Source organism: Acinonyx jubatus, chromosome C1 (assembly GCF_027475565.1).
Source record: "Acinonyx jubatus isolate Ajub_Pintada_27869175 chromosome C1, VMU_Ajub_asm_v1.0, whole genome shotgun sequence".
Taxonomy (NCBI): Eukaryota; Metazoa; Chordata; class Mammalia; order Carnivora; family Felidae; genus Acinonyx; species Acinonyx jubatus.
In genome coordinates, this window is record NC_069381.1 from 28,590,406 (window position 1) to 28,608,958 (window position 18,553).

General features: G+C 44.9%; 1 protein-coding gene across 1 annotated transcript; it reads right to left on the bottom strand.

The window, feature by feature from the left end:
* Positions 1–6,360: 6,360 nt before the first annotated feature.
* On the bottom strand, positions 6,361–17,446 carry SNIP1 (Smad nuclear interacting protein 1). The gene is made up of 4 exons (XM_015070315.3): positions 17,135–17,446; positions 15,764–15,866; positions 8,786–9,384; positions 6,361–7,850 (listed from the first exon to the last, which is right to left on the bottom strand). Exons 1-4 carry the CDS (start codon positions 17,362–17,364, stop codon positions 7,586–7,588), a joined length of 1,197 nt encoding a protein of 398 aa, XP_014925801.3. The 5' UTR covers positions 17,365–17,446; the 3' UTR covers positions 6,361–7,585.
* Between the last annotated feature and the right edge of the window lie 1,107 nt (positions 17,447–18,553).

The window sequence follows — 18,553 nt, forward strand, 5'->3', positions numbered from 1 at the left end:
GCCAGGGGGCGCCCGCGCCGCACTGCGCCTGCGCGCGCGGTTTCCGGAGCCGCGCGGCGCGCCGCGTCGGGGGCCTCGGGTTCGCGCGCGCCCCGCCTGGACGAGACGGCGGTGGGCCTTGCTCTGGGTCCTAGCCGCTCTTGACCCCCTCGGTGGCCGGCGGGGCGTCACAGACACCACAAATTCACTTTGTCCAAAACCAGACTCCTGGCAAGTCACCTCAGTGAATGACTTTCACTGTCCGCCGAACTGCCCAAGTGGAAAACGTGAATACCATCGTCGCTGTCCTCTCCCATGCAAAACCCCGAGTCCTGAGGACTCGCCGCCGGAAGAGCCAGCAGCTCACTTGCTTTGTCTGCCACCTCGCCCTCGTCCAGGCCCTGTGTTTGGCCCCATTATCCCCACAGCCTCCTGTTTCCACCCTTAGCTCTCTTTGATCCTTATCCACAGTGGTGCCCAGGGGATCAGCGTTGGGAAAGCAGGTGTGGTGTCACTCCCCTGGTTAGAATCTTTCAATGGCTTCCCGTTGCCCTTTAGAGAGACCAGTTTGTGTAGTGGTTAAGATCACAAGCCAAAGCCAGAACTACCTCGTTCAGAATCCTGCCTCTACCATTGACAAGCTGTGCCATTTGGGGCAAGTAACTACATTTCGCTAGTCAAAATCCCTCATCTGTAAAATGGAGGTAATAATAGTACGTACCCAGTACCCTGGCCGGGAGAAGTAAATCCCTTCACGTAGGGGCTTGGCAAGTAACAACGATTATGCAAATACCCGTTTTTATCATTAATTCCAGTATCGTTAACTTTGTTTTCCTTTGGCCCTTGCTTACTTCACCAGCCTCCACTCTCCCCATTTTTCAAGGTTCTGCAATTTCACTACCATGAATGGGATTTTTGGGGGGTGGGGGTGGGGGGAGTCTTTGGGTTTCTACAGTCTGTGTGGATTGGTATCTTCCACTAGTTCTGGGAAATTCTCAGCTCGTTTTCTTCAGATATTTCTCTGCCTCATTTTCCTCTCCTTCTGGAACTCGGATTAAACCTAATAATCCTTTATTTTTGTTAACCCACTGTGTTTTTCCCCATCTTTTTTCTCTGCTGCATTATGCATAATTTCTTTTGTGTGTTGATCTTGTAACCTGAAATCTTGCCAGACTCCCCTATTAATTCTAGGAGGGTTTTATTGTAGAATCCTTAGGATTTTTTACATAGACAATCATTTCATCAGCAAATAAGGGCTTTTATTTTTCCCTTCCCAATTTGTATGCTTTTTCTTTCTTTTTCTTGTCTTACTGTGCTAGGTAGGACTTCCAGTTTTAAGAATGGTCATAGTGGACATCCTTGACTCATTCCCTATTTTAGGAGGAAAGTATTCAGTCTTTCACCATTAAGTACATTAGCTGTAGGATTTTTGTAGAAGCTCTTTATTAAATTGAGACAGTTCCCCCTCTACTCCTGGTTTACTGATAGTTTTATCACGAACGGGTATTGAATTTTGTCAAATGCTTTTTTCTACGTCCAATTGACATGATCATGATTTTTTTTCCTCTAGCCTCTTGGGATAGTGGATTATATAGATTTATTTCTGTATGTTGAACCCATCTTGCATACGTGGAATAAACCTCACTTGGCCATGTTGTATAGTTCTTTTTATGTATGCTGGATTCAATTTGCTAATAGAATATCCAGGATTTTTATGGCTAAATTTATGGGATAATAGTCTGTAGGGTTTTTTTTTCTTTTTCTTTTTCTCTGCCTCTCTCTCTTCCTTTTTGGTATCTCCTATCTGGCTTCAATAGCAAAGTAATACTGTCCTCATTAAATGAGTTAAGAAGGTATTGCCTGATATTCTAATTTCTGGCAGAGATGGTATAGAATGGTGCTAATTCTTCTTAAAATTTGGTAGATGTCTTCAGTGAAACCATCACCATCTAGGCCTGGATTTTTCTTTGGAAACTTTTTAAATTATAAATTCAGTTTCTTAAATAGTTATAGGACTATTCAGATGTTCTATTTCTGAAATTTTTTTTTTAACGTTTATTTTTGAGACAGAGAGAGACAGAGCATGAGCAGGGGAGGGGCAGAGACAGAGGGAGACACAGAATCTGAAACAGGCTCCAGGCTCTGAGCCATCAGCACAGAGCCCGACGCGGGGCTTGAACTCACGGACCGCGAGATCATGACCTGAGCCGAAGTCGGCGGCTTAACCGACTGAGCCACCCAGGCGCCCCTCAGATGCTCTATTTCATATCAGGTGAATTTTGGTCATTTACAGTTTTTGAGATATTGGCCCATGTGATTTGTTAAATTTATATGCCTGGATAATTTCTATCTTCCAGTTCACTAATTCTCCCTGAAGCTTCTGTTAAAGCCATCCACTGATGGGTTTCCAGATTGTATTTCTCATTTCTAAAAGTTTTGGTTGGTCTTTCAAAAATTTTCCACTTCACTTTTTGCCATTTCTTATTCCCTGAATTTGCAAGTTACCATTTGTTTCTTTGAAAACAGTAACCATGAACATTTTATAGTATCTTAAATCAAGTATCTAACATCTTTTGAGAACCAGTTTGTTATTCCTGTTGGTTCTCACCTACAGTACCTTTTCTTTTATGCTTTAAAAAAGTAATTCTATCTCCGCAGGAAAAGAGTGTGGAAAGAACGGGAGGGGAGATAAAGAAAAAAGTCCCTTCCTCCAAAAAGTAATTTCATTTCTTCTATCATACACCGGAAGGCATCAATAGTACAGGGTCATCTTAAACCAAGTTCAAGGCTTGAATTTTTCTGAGCTCTCAGGCTGCAAGTCCCTGGGAGGATTTGATTTCTGATCACCTCTTTTACTGTGACAAGGATAGCCCTTTGGCATACCAGCTTTTTGGGGGAAACATCTTCTAACAGTCTATCCATTGTATGTGGGCTCTGGATTTTGATTCTGTCCCATTCAACCTAGGGTAAGGTCTGATTTGCTGAAATCAAATGTGGTTTGCCTTTAGATCAAATGTGGTTTCCAGGCACCTGTGCTCCATTTTTCCCTGGACTCTTGTTTTTCTTCACTTTCGGCCTGAAAACATTTTTACTAATTTGTCCGTTCCTGGATGCTTTCAGAAATTTTTTTGCTTATATTTTATCCAGAGGTTTCGGCTTCTTGCAGCAGGAGAGTTAAAAAACAAACAACTTAGTTCATCATGAACAGACACCAGAAATCTGTTTCCCCTATTGAACTTCGAATGCTTCCAAAACCTCATTAGTTTATCACCTCAGGCAGTTCTAAGTGCCAGTCTGTCTGCCTAGAAATATTCCTTTCTCTCCTCAACCCCACTGACCTCTTCTGGCTAACTGCTCATACCTCCCTGACTCCCAGGGCTTTGTTAAATCCCATTCCACTATGCTTCCACAATCCCCAATTTTCTCCTATCTAGTAGCCTGTAGCTGCTGGTTATGCTGCTCTGCAATGGCCAGACTTTATACATTTCACAACTATTCAAAAGGCAGTGTATCACAGTGGCTAAGAGTGTGGCACCTGGAACCAGATTGGGTTTGAATCCCAGTGCGACCTTAACCTCTTTGTGCTTCAGTTTTTGCATCTGCAAAATAGGATAACACAAGCCTGCATCACAGGGTTATAGGATGTCAGTGTATGTGTTAATGCTTATGAAAATGGTTAAAATTGTGCCTTGTACATAGAAAGTGCTCCTTATTGAAGTATCGGCTCATGGCACTTGTTAGGCACCTGATTATTGAATGTCTGTATATTTTTATGAATGAACATGATGATTTCTGAGCAGCTCTGACGTGGTGAGATTAAGATTTTCCTGAGCCACTCTCTACCCCTGAAAGGCTCATCCACTGTGGTATCTTTGAACCCACTACGAATCAAGCAGCCTAATAAACCAGTTATCTTTTCCAAATCCATCTACTAAGCACTGTTAGGGAGGCAGGAGGAACAGTCTAGAGAAAATGACCACTGAACCAGGACGGAGGTGATTTCTTATCCTAGCTCTACCCCTGCCTGCCTGGCTGTGGGACTTCAGGTAAACACGTTCATTTTACAGGACTCCTTCTACATACTCCGCTCCAGTCCTGCTGTCCCCTGGACTGCTCAGTCTGAAACAATGCCACCTCTACTACTGGGTTCCAAATCAACCTGTGCTCTAAGGCACACCTCAAATGCCAAGTCTCACACAAGGTACAGCCCACCTCCAAATGACTGCCGTTTCTAACACAATTGTAAACCAACTGTTAGCATAGTATGCTTATGCAATTGTTTGTTGGATTAACTCACTTCAACTTTGGAGTAAATGTGAGCAAATCAAGGGTCTTTTTCAATTGTTTCCCATTTGACAAATGGAAACTTTACCCGAGACCAGATGAAGCTTTACCTTGCAAAGCTTTAATTTAAGTCCAGCAGGCTTCTCACCCGTACAAACGCACAAACGCAGGAATGTTGTGGGCTCAGAACGCCATCACACAAGCAGGCACTGCTGGCGTGCTGTATGTGTGCCCCGCTTAGGCTTTCACTAACATGCCATCATCTCATCGCATTCCCCACATCCACACCACAACTAATTTCCACAAAGGGGAGGATGTTAAAAAATATAACCATCTGTGCACCGTATCAAATAATTATCAACCTGAAATCTGTATTTCAGTTGTAAGCCTTTTAAAATCAAGCTCTATTGTATACCGGCATACTCCATACAAGAATACAACTCCAGTTATCTGAATTGATTACTCTTTTACTTATCACCAGGTTACAATCAAAGTATTTGAAAGCTACATCACCAGGTGCACTCAACGAGCGAGGGGTCCTTTGTCCATGTACTAATAGGGAACTAGGGGCCTAGGGAGAGGCTTGATGGGGAAAATCTGCAGATTCTGTCCTACACCACAGCAGAACTGTAGATCATCAGAGAGGATTTAGGGGAGGGGCTCAGAAACAAAGGGCTGTTTTGCAGATGGCTTGATTTTGACAGCGATGATTTGCAGCCAAGGTGGAGACTAGGTGGAGAATAAAGAAGTTGCAAGAGGAAAGCTTTAGGATTATGTCAACTTCAAATGAGAAGTCTGCTGGTGATATCTGGTTTTAGAGATGGGCCGGGTCTCTTGAGAGAGACAGAGAGAGAGAGAGAGGGGGAGATAAAAAATATACATGTATATTTTTAGAGAGGGAAGAGAGCACGCTGGGGAGAGGGGCAGTGGGAGAGAGAGAGAGAGATTGAGAGAGAAAATCCCAGGCAGGCTCCACGCTGAGTGTGGAGCCTGACGTGGGGCTCAAGCCCATGACCCTGGGATCATGATCAGAGCCAAAATCAAGAGTCAGACAACCAACTAAGCCACCCAGGCTTAAAGGAATTAAAATTCAAAAGGATGCCCAGATATTTGGCATCAAGAATCTCTGAATGCAGAAAGTTATTCCTCTGCTAAAGCAAGTTTACTTCACAATTGGGACCCCTTCTTGAAGAACATAGGCAAAGTGGCCATCTATCATGTTGCCCAGCACGATGGTGTTTCCAGCGAAGCCCAAGGCTACCTAGAAGCAGTAGTAGGAGCACAAACTGAACAGGAGGCCCTGGAAGCCAGGTTATTGCCTAATCCCAGCAAGAGAAAGCCATCAGTTTGGATCCATCAAAACAAAACCTACCTTTGAGACGGGCACAGGTGCAATTAGGGGTCTATGGCAGATAGGAAAGTTGGGAAGGTAGCAGTTACCGTGGCCAGGGGCCAGGGTGGAGCACATGGCAGAGGGAATGCTAACTGCTCTTTGGTTGTTAGAGCTTCCCTACATCTAACTGACCTCCTTTCGTATTCACTCCTTAAAGGGAACATCTCCTTTCTTTTGCATAAATGTTAGTCAGCTGTCCCTCCTCCACACTAGTCAGCACTGAGCCCCAAGTCCACATGGGTAGGTGGGACCTCAACGGAAAAACAACGGTGAAGAAGACAATCTAACAACATCATACTTTTCAAAGAGGAAGGCAGACGGCAGCACCAAGTTGCATTGCCGCTCCTTTCTCCCGCCAGGTGACCACCTGAGGGCAACAGAGCAGGGACAGGGGTCAACTGGGGCAAGACCTGCTATGTATAACCTGCCCCGACAGACTGTTCTGGAAAGGAAAACCCCTTCACTGCCAATTCAGAAAACACTGCTGCTTCAACAGGACTAGCACTCACTCGCTGACATGTGAGGGTCTGGCTTGCAGAGCTGCTGCTGGTCCCAAGTTCACTCTTGCTGGTGTCACCCCTGCCCCTCCCAAGTCAGCCCCTGCAACTAGCTATTTTTACCTCACAAATACTAAGATTCCCGTAGCTGCAAATGGCCCTATAAACACAAGGCCCTCTATGCTAGGAAAGGATAACCTTTTGAAATGGGGCTGTATTTACAAATTTTATTATTATTATTTTTTTATCCCAAAAATACATATAAATGAAAACCTGCTCTTCAAATGCAGGGAGGCCTTTGCCTATAATGTAGTATTACATTTACGTCACAAAACATTCCCATATGAAAATCAATATGCAGCTCTTTCACACGCAATGTTATATATACACACATACGCACAAACACACGATATATGCAAGTAGTTAGGACTCTGCTACTTACACATATTCCTCTGGTGGAAAATTAGGAAACAGGGCAATTCCCTTGCTTTCTGGCCTTGGGAAGATAAATACAACCTCTCTGAACAGTTTTTGAAAAGATGAAATGTGTAAACTACACAACCTCCTTTAGACATATACGTATGTTGTTAGAATAAAGCAAGGACCCTGCTACAAAACTGACACTGTTTTGCAAAGAAGGAAGGAGATAACATTTGAATGAAAATGCAAAGTTGAACAGATGATCAAAATTGTTCTGTACATGCTCTATGGAGAAATCAGAACTCTTCACAAGAAACAGATCTATGCTCCAGTTCAGCTTCTTGTGACATTACATCCACACCCACTGGCAGAAGCCAGGACCTTCCTATACAGTCCATGCTGAAGCAGGTTCCATAAAGCATCTGTTCAAGTCCAATAATCAATAATGAGGTCATGTGGTACGTTCCCACCCCTCCCCCCCAAAATGAAGTGCAAAAATCAACCTCTGTGACTCAAGAGCTCAACCAGGTCAAAGCTTTGGTATATACTGGAGGCTGTTTTGGTGACAACCAAAGCTTAGTAAGATTCTCTGTTCAGGGGTTGCCCCAAAACAAAAACAAACCCAGTCCACGAAGCTTAACGGCTATATAAATAAAGTAACTGTACAAAGAGAACAAGCCACAGTTCCCCTTTATCCAAGGGTTTATAGTCTCCTAGGCAGCAGTTCTGGAAGCACCAACTAAAGCCACAATGCTTCTACTGAAACACGATGTGTTGGTGAGACTGTTCTGAAAACAAATGCCCACAGGCGAGTGGCTGATGTGCCACAGGAAAAAGTTCAACCAAACATAGGTCAGTTTTCTTATACTAGAACATACGCTGGTCAGCAACAAAGGAAAGACTTAAGGCAACAAGAGGCATTACAGAGAGCACCCTTGTACTCTCTGAGTCAATCCCAAAACCTTCAAAGAAAGAAGAGGTCTCTCCAGAGTTTGGGTTGGTTCTTAGTTTGCTAGCTGTCAGATACTTCCTCCTCCTCCTCGTCATCCTCATCTTCTTTCCTGTCTACTTCGGAGGTGTCAGAGGACTCGTGAAGCAGGACATACTCTCTGCTGCTGAACCCAAATTTAAGTACGTCCTTTTCCTTTAGTTCATAGTATCTCTGTGGCTCAATGCGCTTGTTATTCAAGAATGTTCCATTGCCTGAGCCAAGGTCAATGATGTAGGGCCTCACCCTTCGGCCAACTGTACCATCAGCACGGGTATATTCCACAAGCCTAGCAGAGATAAAAGAGAGAAACCTGTGAGCAAAATCCTGTCTCGAGGCCCTCCCGTTATTTTCCTAACACAGCCTACACACAGGATGTCAATTACCTGGCTTGAACACAGTTCGAGTCAACACCAGGAAATCAAGGGGATGGTATGGCCCTGGATTTTGAAATTACGAGCAAGTTAATAAATATACTTAGTAGAAAAGGTGGGAACTGGTTGCTGAGGGAGTGGACCGGGAAATTCATGGCAGATCAAAAGTTTAACATCAGAATCCAAGACCTCTTGTTGTGATTAAGAAAAAATACTTTTAGGGGCACCTGGGTGGCTCAGTCAGTTGGGCATCCGACTTTGGCTCCGGTCATGATCTCATGGTCCATGGGTTCAAGCCCTGTGTCAGGCTCTGTGCCAATAGCTCAGAGCCTGGAGCCTGCTTCGGTTTCTGTGTCTCCCTCTCTGCCCCTCCCCTGCTTGTTTTCTCTCTCTCTCAAAAATAAATAAATGTTAAAAAATTAAAAAAGAACAAGAAAAAGAAGAAACACTTTTGTGCTGTTTATAATCAACACGATGCTTCTTTCACTCATGTTTCAACCTATCTTATCTCCTGTCCCAACGGGAATAAAGCAGTGCATTTTGACTCCAGCGTCAAGGGCACTAACTCTGAAGCTGACCTTCAGTCTTCACACCTGTCAAATGGGGATATTGATGTGTGACCTGTCCTCCTCACAGGATTGTCACGAGCACCAAACGGTAACAGACGCACTCCACAAACTGCCAAATACAGACGCGGCTAACACAGATGCCACACACATTCTCATAATCTAAGACAAAGATCAGATCCGAGGAGTGTGGCATTCTGCCGCAAGCACGTGTACACAAATGTTAGTAATCCTCACACTGTCGGCGTCTACCCACACTCCTGGTTCTTCCTACAAACACTCACCGATACTGAAAGACCGCGTGCTGCTTTGAGCAGGAGGGATGATCGATTGGGATGTCCGCTATGCGGCGGTGCCGGCCCAGGAGGTAGGCGCTCTGCCGATGGATGTACATGACGGGAAGCACCTCATCATTTTTAAAGGGGTAGAGGCGCCACCGTTTTTTGGGGATCCGTGCTTCTGGGGGCTCACTGTATTTAATGACGACACCCCGGAAAGTGTTGGTATCCTCAAGAAGTGCCCCAGAAAGTTCAAAGCTTGGCTTTTCTTTAGCGGGCGCCTCTTTGTCCTTACTGTTGCCACCAGGTCGGGGAGCCAACTCCTGAGGCTCATTACCGCCGGCACTAACTTCGTTCTTCTGGCGATTCTCCCGTCGTCGGGCATTGTAAAACTCCCGCTCTGCGTCCTGAGCCTGGAGGTTCTGAATGTCTCGGTCCCGTCCCTGAGCCTGCCCACTCCCAGGCCTCTCATTAGAGCTTCTCCTCTGGTGGGAATGGCCCCTGTGTCTGTCACGGTCGCTATTCCTAGCTCGCCTGTGTTCCTGGCCTGATGGTTCCCTGTGCTGCCGATCTTCCCGTCCTCTCCGGGGATGATCCTCGCGTTCCTGAAATTCAAAAAGATCCAGTAAATTAAAGGCAGCCCACAACCTGTGAACAAGCTGCATTCAAAAAGCCATTTGTGATTTGGACTTTGGCACTCAGAGCAAAATGTCCCACAGAAATAAGGTGGGCAGCGGTGGTTATGTTCCCTTGCAAGGCTACACAGACTATTTCCATGCTGTCACCAACTACAGCTCTAACACTGCAAGCCCAAGTTCAGAGCCCTAGAAATAAATGGAGCTGTTGGCAAACTTGTAAGGAAGCACATACAGAAAATACAACTAACAGAGACAGTTAAGTAGTCACGTACAAGATAAACATGTGAAGAAAGAAAGCCAGTTTCCTCTTGTGTCAAAAATGAGAAAAAATTATAATTTTAAAAGATCTCATTTCAACAATAATAAAAAATATTCAATACTCAGGAATACATTTAAGAAATATGCAAGGCATGTAAAAAGAAACCTATAAAGATTTACTGATAGATGGTTTTTAAAAACCTGAAAAAATGAAGAAACATACCACGGTTTCTTGAAAAAGACTCAGTATTGAAAATCAGCCTGATATAAACTGTTTGAAACATATAACATCTATTAATATATCATTAAAAAAATAAATCAGTAACACAAATAATTCAACAGAACAAAATAGGCGAAAGATATTAACACGTAATTTTCATAACAAATAAGCATCTAATGAACACGTGAATATAACGAGCTTATCCTTACTAATAACCAAAGCATCAGAGTTCAAGACAGAGCCCCGCACACTATAAGCAAGGCTACCCCACCCGGAAAGGGTAAAAAGGTACACCTGAGCACTGAGTTCTCACTGCCTCCCGGGCTCCCAAGGCCTTCTCCTGGCCGCCCACTCTCAAGAGTGGGCCTGCTTACTCCGAGCAGGACTCTGGTTTTTGAGACTTTTTAGCCTCCAAGACAAGCATCAAGAGGGGGTTTCCAATGCCTATCCCTCCTACCTTAAGATATTCACAAGCTTGCCACCACCACTTACCTTGAGTACATTTGCCAGGACTAATCTCATTATGTCCTTTATCCCTGATTAAATGAGTCACAACAAGCAACAGACTCTGGGTCATCACCCCCACCTCCTGTGAATTCTAATTCCCATAAGGCTGTATACATGCACTATTCCAATGACTAATTCTCAGTCTTCATTTCAAATACGTGTGGACCAAGCAAAATTAGCAAAAACTAAAGAAAAAAGTATGACAAATTACATAACCAGATAATACAAAATAACTAAAATTTCAATTATTGATAAGCAGTATAGTATATATAATATGGTTCCATTTTTTAATTAAAAATTCTGCGGGGTGTCTGGGTGGCTCAGTCAGTTCATGATCCAACTTTGTCCCACTTGGGGTCAGGTCATGAACTTGCAGTCCATGGGTTTGAGCCCCGCACTGGGCTCTATGCTGAGAGCTCAGAGCTTGGAGCCTGCTTCGGGTTCTGTGTCTCCCTCTTTCTCTGCCCCTCTCCCGCTCAAACACACACACACACACACACACACACACACACACACACACACACACTCTCTCTCTCTCTCTCTCTCTCTCTCTCTCAAAAATAAACATTAAAACAAAAAACAAAAAAACTCTATGGGAGCACCTGGGTGGCTCAGTCAGCTGAGTGTCTGACTTCAGCTTAAGTCATGATCTCGTGGTTCATGAGTTCAAGCCCCCATGTCAGGTTCTCTGCTGTCTGTACAGAACCCACTTCGGATCCTCTATGCCCCTCCCTCTGCCCCTCCCCCAAACAACTGCATGTTAAGACACATACTAAAACATAAAAGAAAAAAGTAATGGAGTCTTGAAGACTAAATATCAAACTATTAAAACGGTTGCCTCTGGGGCACCTGGGTAGCTCAGTCAGTTAAGCATCCAACTTTGGCTCAGGTCATGATCTCACAGTTCGGGAGTTTGAGCCCCATGTCGGGCTCTGTGCTAACAGCTCACAGCCTTGAATCTGCTTCCAATTCTGTGTCTCCCCCCCCCCCCCCCACTCTCTGCCCCTCCCCAGCTGACACTCTGTCTCTCTCTCTCTCTCTCTCCCTCAAAACTAAATAAACATTTAAAAAGTTAAAAAATGAAAATAAAATAAGTAAGAAATAAAATGGTTGCCTCTGGGGACTCAGGTGATTTTTCTGTTGGGGGCTGCAATTGGGGATAACAGAAGTAACCACACATTACATATGCCATACTCTCACCTTTCATTTTACATACTTGGGTGTTCTTACAATGAGCATGCAATCGATAAATTTATTTATTAAATGGTCGTTCAGTGGTGGAGAAAAGAATACCTGCAAGCACAAGTCATGCCTAAGTCACAGGCCGTGTGCGTTCCTCCTTAGGATTAACCCATGTGAAAGTCACTTAGTTTCAACTGTCAAGCCCTTTTGCTTGAAAGTCACTTCCAAGTTTCCAGCTGATTAATACACAGAAATTAGCTTTTAAAGAGACAATTTAAGGTCAGGAGGGAAATTAGCACAGATAAGCAAATAAAGATACTTCAAAAACAATAAGCACAGAAAAGTTCCATTCTAAATGTTTTTATGTATTTTTGAGAGGGAGAGAGAGAGAGAATGAGCAGGGGAGGGGCAGAGAGAGATGGAGACACAGAATCAGAAGCAGGCTCCAGCTCTGAGCTGTCAGCACAGAGCCCTACACGGGCCCAAACTCATGAGCTGTGAGATCGTGACAGGAGCCAAAGTCGGACGCTTAACTGGCTGAGCCACCCAGGTGCCCCAGCAAAGTTCCATTCTAAAAGTCTCAGGATTTGGGGAACCTGGGTGGCTCAGTCGGTTGAGTGTCCTACTTCAGCTCAGGTCATGATCTCATGGTTCATGGGTTCAAGCCCCACGTCAGGATCTGTGCTGACAGCTCAGAGCCTGGAGCCTGCTTTGGATTCTGTCTCCCTCTCTCTCTCCAGCCCTTCCCCCCTCATGTTCTTTCTCTCAAAAATAAATAAAAAACATTAAAACAATAAAAAATAAATCAAAGTCTCAGGATTTATTGTAAAATGTTCATTTAGAAACCACAGGTAAAGGGCTGCCAGTTGTGCACTGAAAAAAAACAAAAACCTGAAAAAGTACAAGCGGTTTGACAGGCCTAGTATGGGTGGTGTGGTTCTCGTGGCTGTATCCTGAGACAGCTAGGGCAGGGCCTGATCAATTTATATGCAGACCATCAAGGCTGCCCGGCTTTATATCTTTAAGGTAGCAGAAAGCTGACCCATAGCCTGTCAAATTAACACGAAAATACATTTTCTTAATGCCTGTTTGCATGCTGTTAACAGAATTTCTTTAAAAAGACTGAATGCTTCTCTCTCAAGATTGAGGGCAAAGCAAGGGTGTCTGCTCTCACTACTCTCATTCGACATAGTGCTGGAAGTCCTAGCTAATGCAATAAGGCAAGACAAGGAAATAAAACACATACAGATTGTAAAGGAACAAATAAAACTGCCTCTATATGAAGATATGATGGTCTATATAAAAAAAAACCCCAAGAATCTACAAAAAAGTCCTTCTGGAATAAAGAAGTTGAGTTCAGTGAGGTCACAGGATATAACAAAAACACAAAAATCAATTATACATACATGTTTTTCAAGTTTATTTTGAGAAAGAGAGAGAATGCTAGAGCACAATGTGAGCAGGGGGCGGGGCAGAGAGAGAGAATCCCAAACAGGCACCCCAAAAACTCATTATATTTCTATATATTAGCAACGAACAGAACATGTGGACTGCAGTTTAAAGTATCACTCACCATCACTCCACCAAAAAAAAAAACTTTGCGTAATCTAACAAAATTTACGTAGAACTTGAATGCTGAAAATTATAAACGTGGAAGAAATAAATCAAAGATCTAAATAGGGGCACCTGGGTGGCTCAGTCCATTGAGCACATGACTCTTGGTTTCGGCCCAGGTCACGATCTCACAGTTTGTGAGATTGAGCCCTGAGTCGGGCTCCGTGCTGAGCGTGGGGCCTGCTTGGGATTCTCTCCCGTACCCTCTCTCCCCTACCCCCACTCGTGCATGTGCACGTGCATGCATGCGCTCTCTCTCAAAATAAATACATATATACATACTTTAAAAGAATTAAAAAAAAAATCCAAACAAAGGACACGTACAGTGTTCATGGATTGGAAGAGTCAATCTAGTAAAAAGCCAATTCTTCCCAAAATACAGCTTCATGTGATTTCTATCCAAATCCTAGCAAGATTTTTTTTTTAGACACAGACAAGATTGTTCTAAAATTTATACGGAAAGACAAAGGAACTAGTAAAGCTAAGCCATTTTTAAGAAGAAGAAACAAAGAGGAATCCATCTACCCAATTTCAAAACTTACTATATAGTGACAATAATCAAGACTGTGTGGTATTGGCAGAATGAGAGAGATCAGTGGAACAGAACACAGAATCAGAAATAAACCGATGCACATACCCCCAACTGATTAAGGAACAAAAGCAATTCAAGGAAGGCAAGACAAAAAATGAACCTCAACCCAGGCCTTGCACCTTATATCAAAACAAACTCAAATCATGAACTTAAATGTAAAACTTGTAGGGAAAAAAACACGTCTTCGGGATCCAGAGCGAGGCATAAAGTTCTTAGACATGACGCCAAAAGCACGATCCATAAAACATAAAAAGTAAAAGCTGACAAGCTGAACTTCATGACAATTTAACATTTTTGCTGAGAAAAACCCTGCTGTGTGAAGAAAAAGACAAGATACAAGACTGAAGGGAAGTATTTGCCAATCACATACCCAAAAAGGCCTAGTAACTAGAATATACAAAGAAGTCTACAAACTTACCAGTAAGGAAGCAAATATACCAACTAGAAAACAGGCAAAAGCCACGAAGGGACATTTCACCAGACAGGATATACAGATGACAAATGAACACATGAAACGATGTTCAGCATCGTTAGCCATCAAGGAAATGCAAATTAAAATCGCAATGAGATATCGTTATACGGCTGCTGGAATGGCTGAAACAAAAACACCGTCAACACCACGTGCTGAGAATGCAGCAGGGAGGATGCAGAGAAAGTGGGTCACGCACAGTACCGGTGGGACGTGAAGCAGCACGGCCACGGTCATGGACTGAATCGTGTACCCCCAAGATGCATCATGTCGAGTCCCAACCCCATCCTCTGAATGTAACCATTTTTGTGGAATTTCTTGTTTGTTTTCTTCCTTCCTTCCTTCCTTCCTTCCTTCCTTCCTTCCTTCCTTCCTTCCTTCCTTTCTTTCTTTCTCTCCTTCTCTCTCTCTCTCTCTCTTTTTTTGAGATAAGGTTTTTAAAGACATGGTTAAGTTAATGCCAGCAAAGCCCTAATCCAATATGACTGCTATGCTTACACGAAGAGAGACACCAGGGATGAGCCGACGGCGGAAAGCCCATGTGAGGACACAGCCAAGAAGGCAGCCATTTGCAAGCCAAGGAAAGAGGCCTCCGGAGAAAGCAAACCTGCTGACACCTTGAACTTGGACTTTTAGCCTCCAGAGCTATGAGAAAATTCACTTCTGTTGCTTCAAGCATCCAGTCTGCGGTGTTTTGTTATGGGAGCCCCAGCAAACTAATGCAGCCAGACACTCCGGAACACAGTCTGGCAACGACCTTACAATCTAACGACTGCACTCGTGGGCATTGATCCCAGAGAAATGAAGACATGTCCACACAAAAACCCGTACACAAACGTGCCATCACGACCTTCTATGTAATAGCCCCAAACTGCAAACAACCCCGATGTTCTTTAGTGGGCAAATGGTTAAACCCACACCACTGAGTGTCACTCAGCAATAAAGAGGAACGAACTACCGACAGATACAACAACCTGAACGGATCTCCGAAGAAGAACCGTGCTGAGTGAAAAGCGCCAATCCCTAAAGGTGATGCGTATGACTCCATTTACATAACGCTCTTGAGGTGACAACACTACAGAACTGGGGAACAGATGAGAAGTTGCCAGGACTTGAGGGCTAAGGGTGGGAGGGATGTGGGCGGGACTATAAAAGGACAACAGGATGGGTCGTTGTGGTGACGGAAATGTTTCGCGTCTGGACCACAGCGACGTCAACATTCTCCTTGAGATACTGTACCAGAATTCCGTAAGACGGTGCCAGCGGGAGTAACAAGGTAAAGAGAGCACCTCTGCGTTTCCTTTTTTACAACTGAATGTGAATCAACAAGGATCTTAAAACAAAAAAGTTTAGCTTAATAAACCAGCAGAAAACAAGCACAAAAACCCAGTTTCTAGAAAAGCCCATCACAGGTACAGGTAAAACACATACAAAGCACTCTGTAGTTATGATGGGAAGAGGCTCTAGATTTGCACCTAGTAGCAAAACATCTCAGCGCACTTACCTGCTTCACTTTGACTGTCGAGTGGTGAGGGCTTCGGCTTCTCTTACTTCGTGGAGACTTGCTTCTTCTCCCTGAGGACTTGTTTTTCTTTTTGGCTGGGGACCTTTTCAGAGCATGGCACACACAGGGTTTTATCTCAATTTCCCTTCCCCCATACAAATTCACTTCAAGTATCAAGCTTACCTACTAACACAAACAGCACATTTGTGAACGCCTCTGCTTTTCACACTAAAGGAGGCAGGGGCTCCACTCTCCAAGCCTTGACGTCTTCCTGGCGTTCCAGACCCACATACACAGCTGCCTGCTGAACGTCCTCACAGAGCATAATCCTTGCGTCCCAACCCCTCGACACCCTTTCCTCCCTCGGTCTCTGCCATCTCAGTAACTGGCACCACCATGCACCCTGCTCCTCAAGCCAAACACCCAGAAGACACCCTTGACTCTCTTTACTGTCACCACCAGCGGCTCCCTACCCACCCCCCCACCCCCAACCCCCAACAATCACCTCCACCCGTCAGCAAGTCCCTGGCTCTATCTCCTCCCCCTCCCACCTCACTCCTACCACACTCTCCTTGATCACTAGACGGTTTGTGCTCTTTTTTTCTATTTCTAGAACAGTCACGTTCATTCTGCTTCAGGTTCTTGGCACGTAGGGTCTCCTCAGCCTGGATCTTTACAAGGCTAGATTATTCTTATTTGGGTCTCAACTCAAATGTCACCTTTTCAGAGAGGCCTTCTCTCACTTGCCTTCAAGCTCTATCCCATTCCTGTTTTAACCTCTTCCTAACACTGGTTACTAACTGACACTATTGTCTGTTACTTTGTCTCAAGGCGACAGCACATCAATTTTGCGAGGGCAGACACGGCCCATCTCCTTCGCCTTTGAGGCCCCAGTACCCAGGGCAGTCTTTAGCAGGCAGTAAAAACTATGTTGAAGGAACAAATCAACGGGTCTATCAAGAGACCATTTTTCTTCTAAACCTCTACCAGGTAGGTCGCTTAGGCTCTCGACGGGAAACATCTGGAGGCAGATCAGTGGAAAGCCAACGACAGCACTCCATTTGTAGACAGATGGGGCAAATCTTTTATTTCAACTTGATCAATGCTATCTGCTGGGCCGTACTCGGACACGTGCTGGGCACAGGGATGAAGGACGGGGCGGGGATCCTGCCCATTAGGCATCAGGCGCTTAACGCAAGTGACACGTACCGGAGTAAACATTCTTTAGCACAAGCACGACCGGGTCACTTCCACCACTTTAGGATTAAATCCAAGCTGCTGCGCTCAGCATTCAAGGTGTGTTTCTCACGCTAGCCCTGTCCTTTCTCAATGAGCCCGACCCAAGTCCGTCCCGGGCGCTTTCCCACTTACCGGCTACCTCCTCGGGCTCGGTTCCCTCGGTGACCAGGGCGGCCCGGCTCGCCGGCCGGCGGGGACGCGCTACCGCCAGAGGAATCTGGGCGGCGGTGGGCGGGAGGCGCGGCTTCCGGGCTGAGGCGCTCCTGCTTCACCTTCACCACCACCGCCGCCGCCGCCACCATGTCCCCGTCGCGGTGCCTCCGTCGGCTCCCTCGCTCCCGCTCGCTCTTTACCTCCTTCATGCTGAGATATCAGCCGAGCGAAGGAAAAAGAGAGCCGTTGCGCTCCTCTCACTAAAGGAAATGACGGGTGACCCCTGGACTTCCGCTTCCGGGTCCGTGTTCTCCCAGAAACCCTCGCGGCGGAGAGCTAAGCACGTGATCGCGACTCTTCCGCGCAGGGCGGGGCTGTACAGGCCCGGTCCCGTTGGCGGGAGTTTTAAGGTGTCAAAAGCAAACTTCTGGAGAAAAACTACTCTCGAAGCTGTTTGTGGCGGCATTATTAGTAATTACTAAACACGGAGGCAATCTGAATGCCCACCAGGAGGAAACTGTTTAGCCAGCCGATCGGTGGTCTGTCGCCATTCGCAATGCTATTTACACACTGTGACAGAGGAATCCCTGACTTGTTCAACGAATGAAGCGGGATAAAAAATTGTGCGCAAACTGTGATTACGTTTATCTTTGGAAACACAAATTTAAAAAGAGACGGAAATATAGTCGCAGCTGGCAGCCAGTGGGCAAATCATTAGTATTTACCCCTCTGTTCTTGAACTTTCTGTTATGTTGTCATTTCTCTATTTAGTTAAAAACAAATACTTAAAAATTTTTTTCAAGTAATCTCTACACCCAATGGTGGGGCTCGAACTCAACCCCGCGATCAAAAGTCACACGCTCCACCCCACTCACTGAGCCATCCAGGGGTCCCCGCAAAACAAATACTTTTTTATTTATTTTTTTATTATATTTTTTTAGTTTTTTTAATATGAAATTTATTGTCAAATTGGTTTCCATACAACACCCAGAGCTCATCCCAAAAGATGCCCTCCTCAATACCCATCACCCACCCCCCATCAATCCTCTGTTCTGTTTTTAAGAGTCTCTTAAACTTGGCCCCACTAGGGGCGCCTGGGTGGCTCAGGTCATGATCTCACGGTTTGTGAGTTCGAGCCCTGCGTGGGGCTCTGTGCTGACAGCTCAGAGCCTGGAGCCTGCTTCGGATTCTGTGTCTCCCTCTCTCTCTGCCCCTTCCCCACTCATGCTCTGTGTCTCAGAAATAAATAAACATTAAAAAAAATAAGCTAAATAAATAAAACTTGGGCCCACTAGATGGCTTCCTCTGGAAATCTCCTGAACCCTTCACTCAGGAGTCACATGACTCCCATTTTGCAGGTGACAAAATTGGGGGGCTGAGAGGGTGACCTGCCACCTC

Coding starts and splice junctions, on each gene's coding strand:
- SNIP1 (XM_015070315.3), bottom strand. CDS start 17,364: ATGAAGGAGGTAAAGAGCGAGCGGGAGCGAGGGAGCCGACGGAGGCAC. Junction 15,867..17,134: donor CGAGCCCGAGGAGGTAGCCG/GTAAGTGGGAAA, acceptor TGCTCTGAAAAG/GTCCCCAGCCAAAAAGAAAA. Junction 7,851..8,785: donor CACGCGGTCTTTCAGTATCG/GTGAGTGTTTGT, acceptor TATCTCTGCTAG/GCTTGTGGAATATACCCGTG.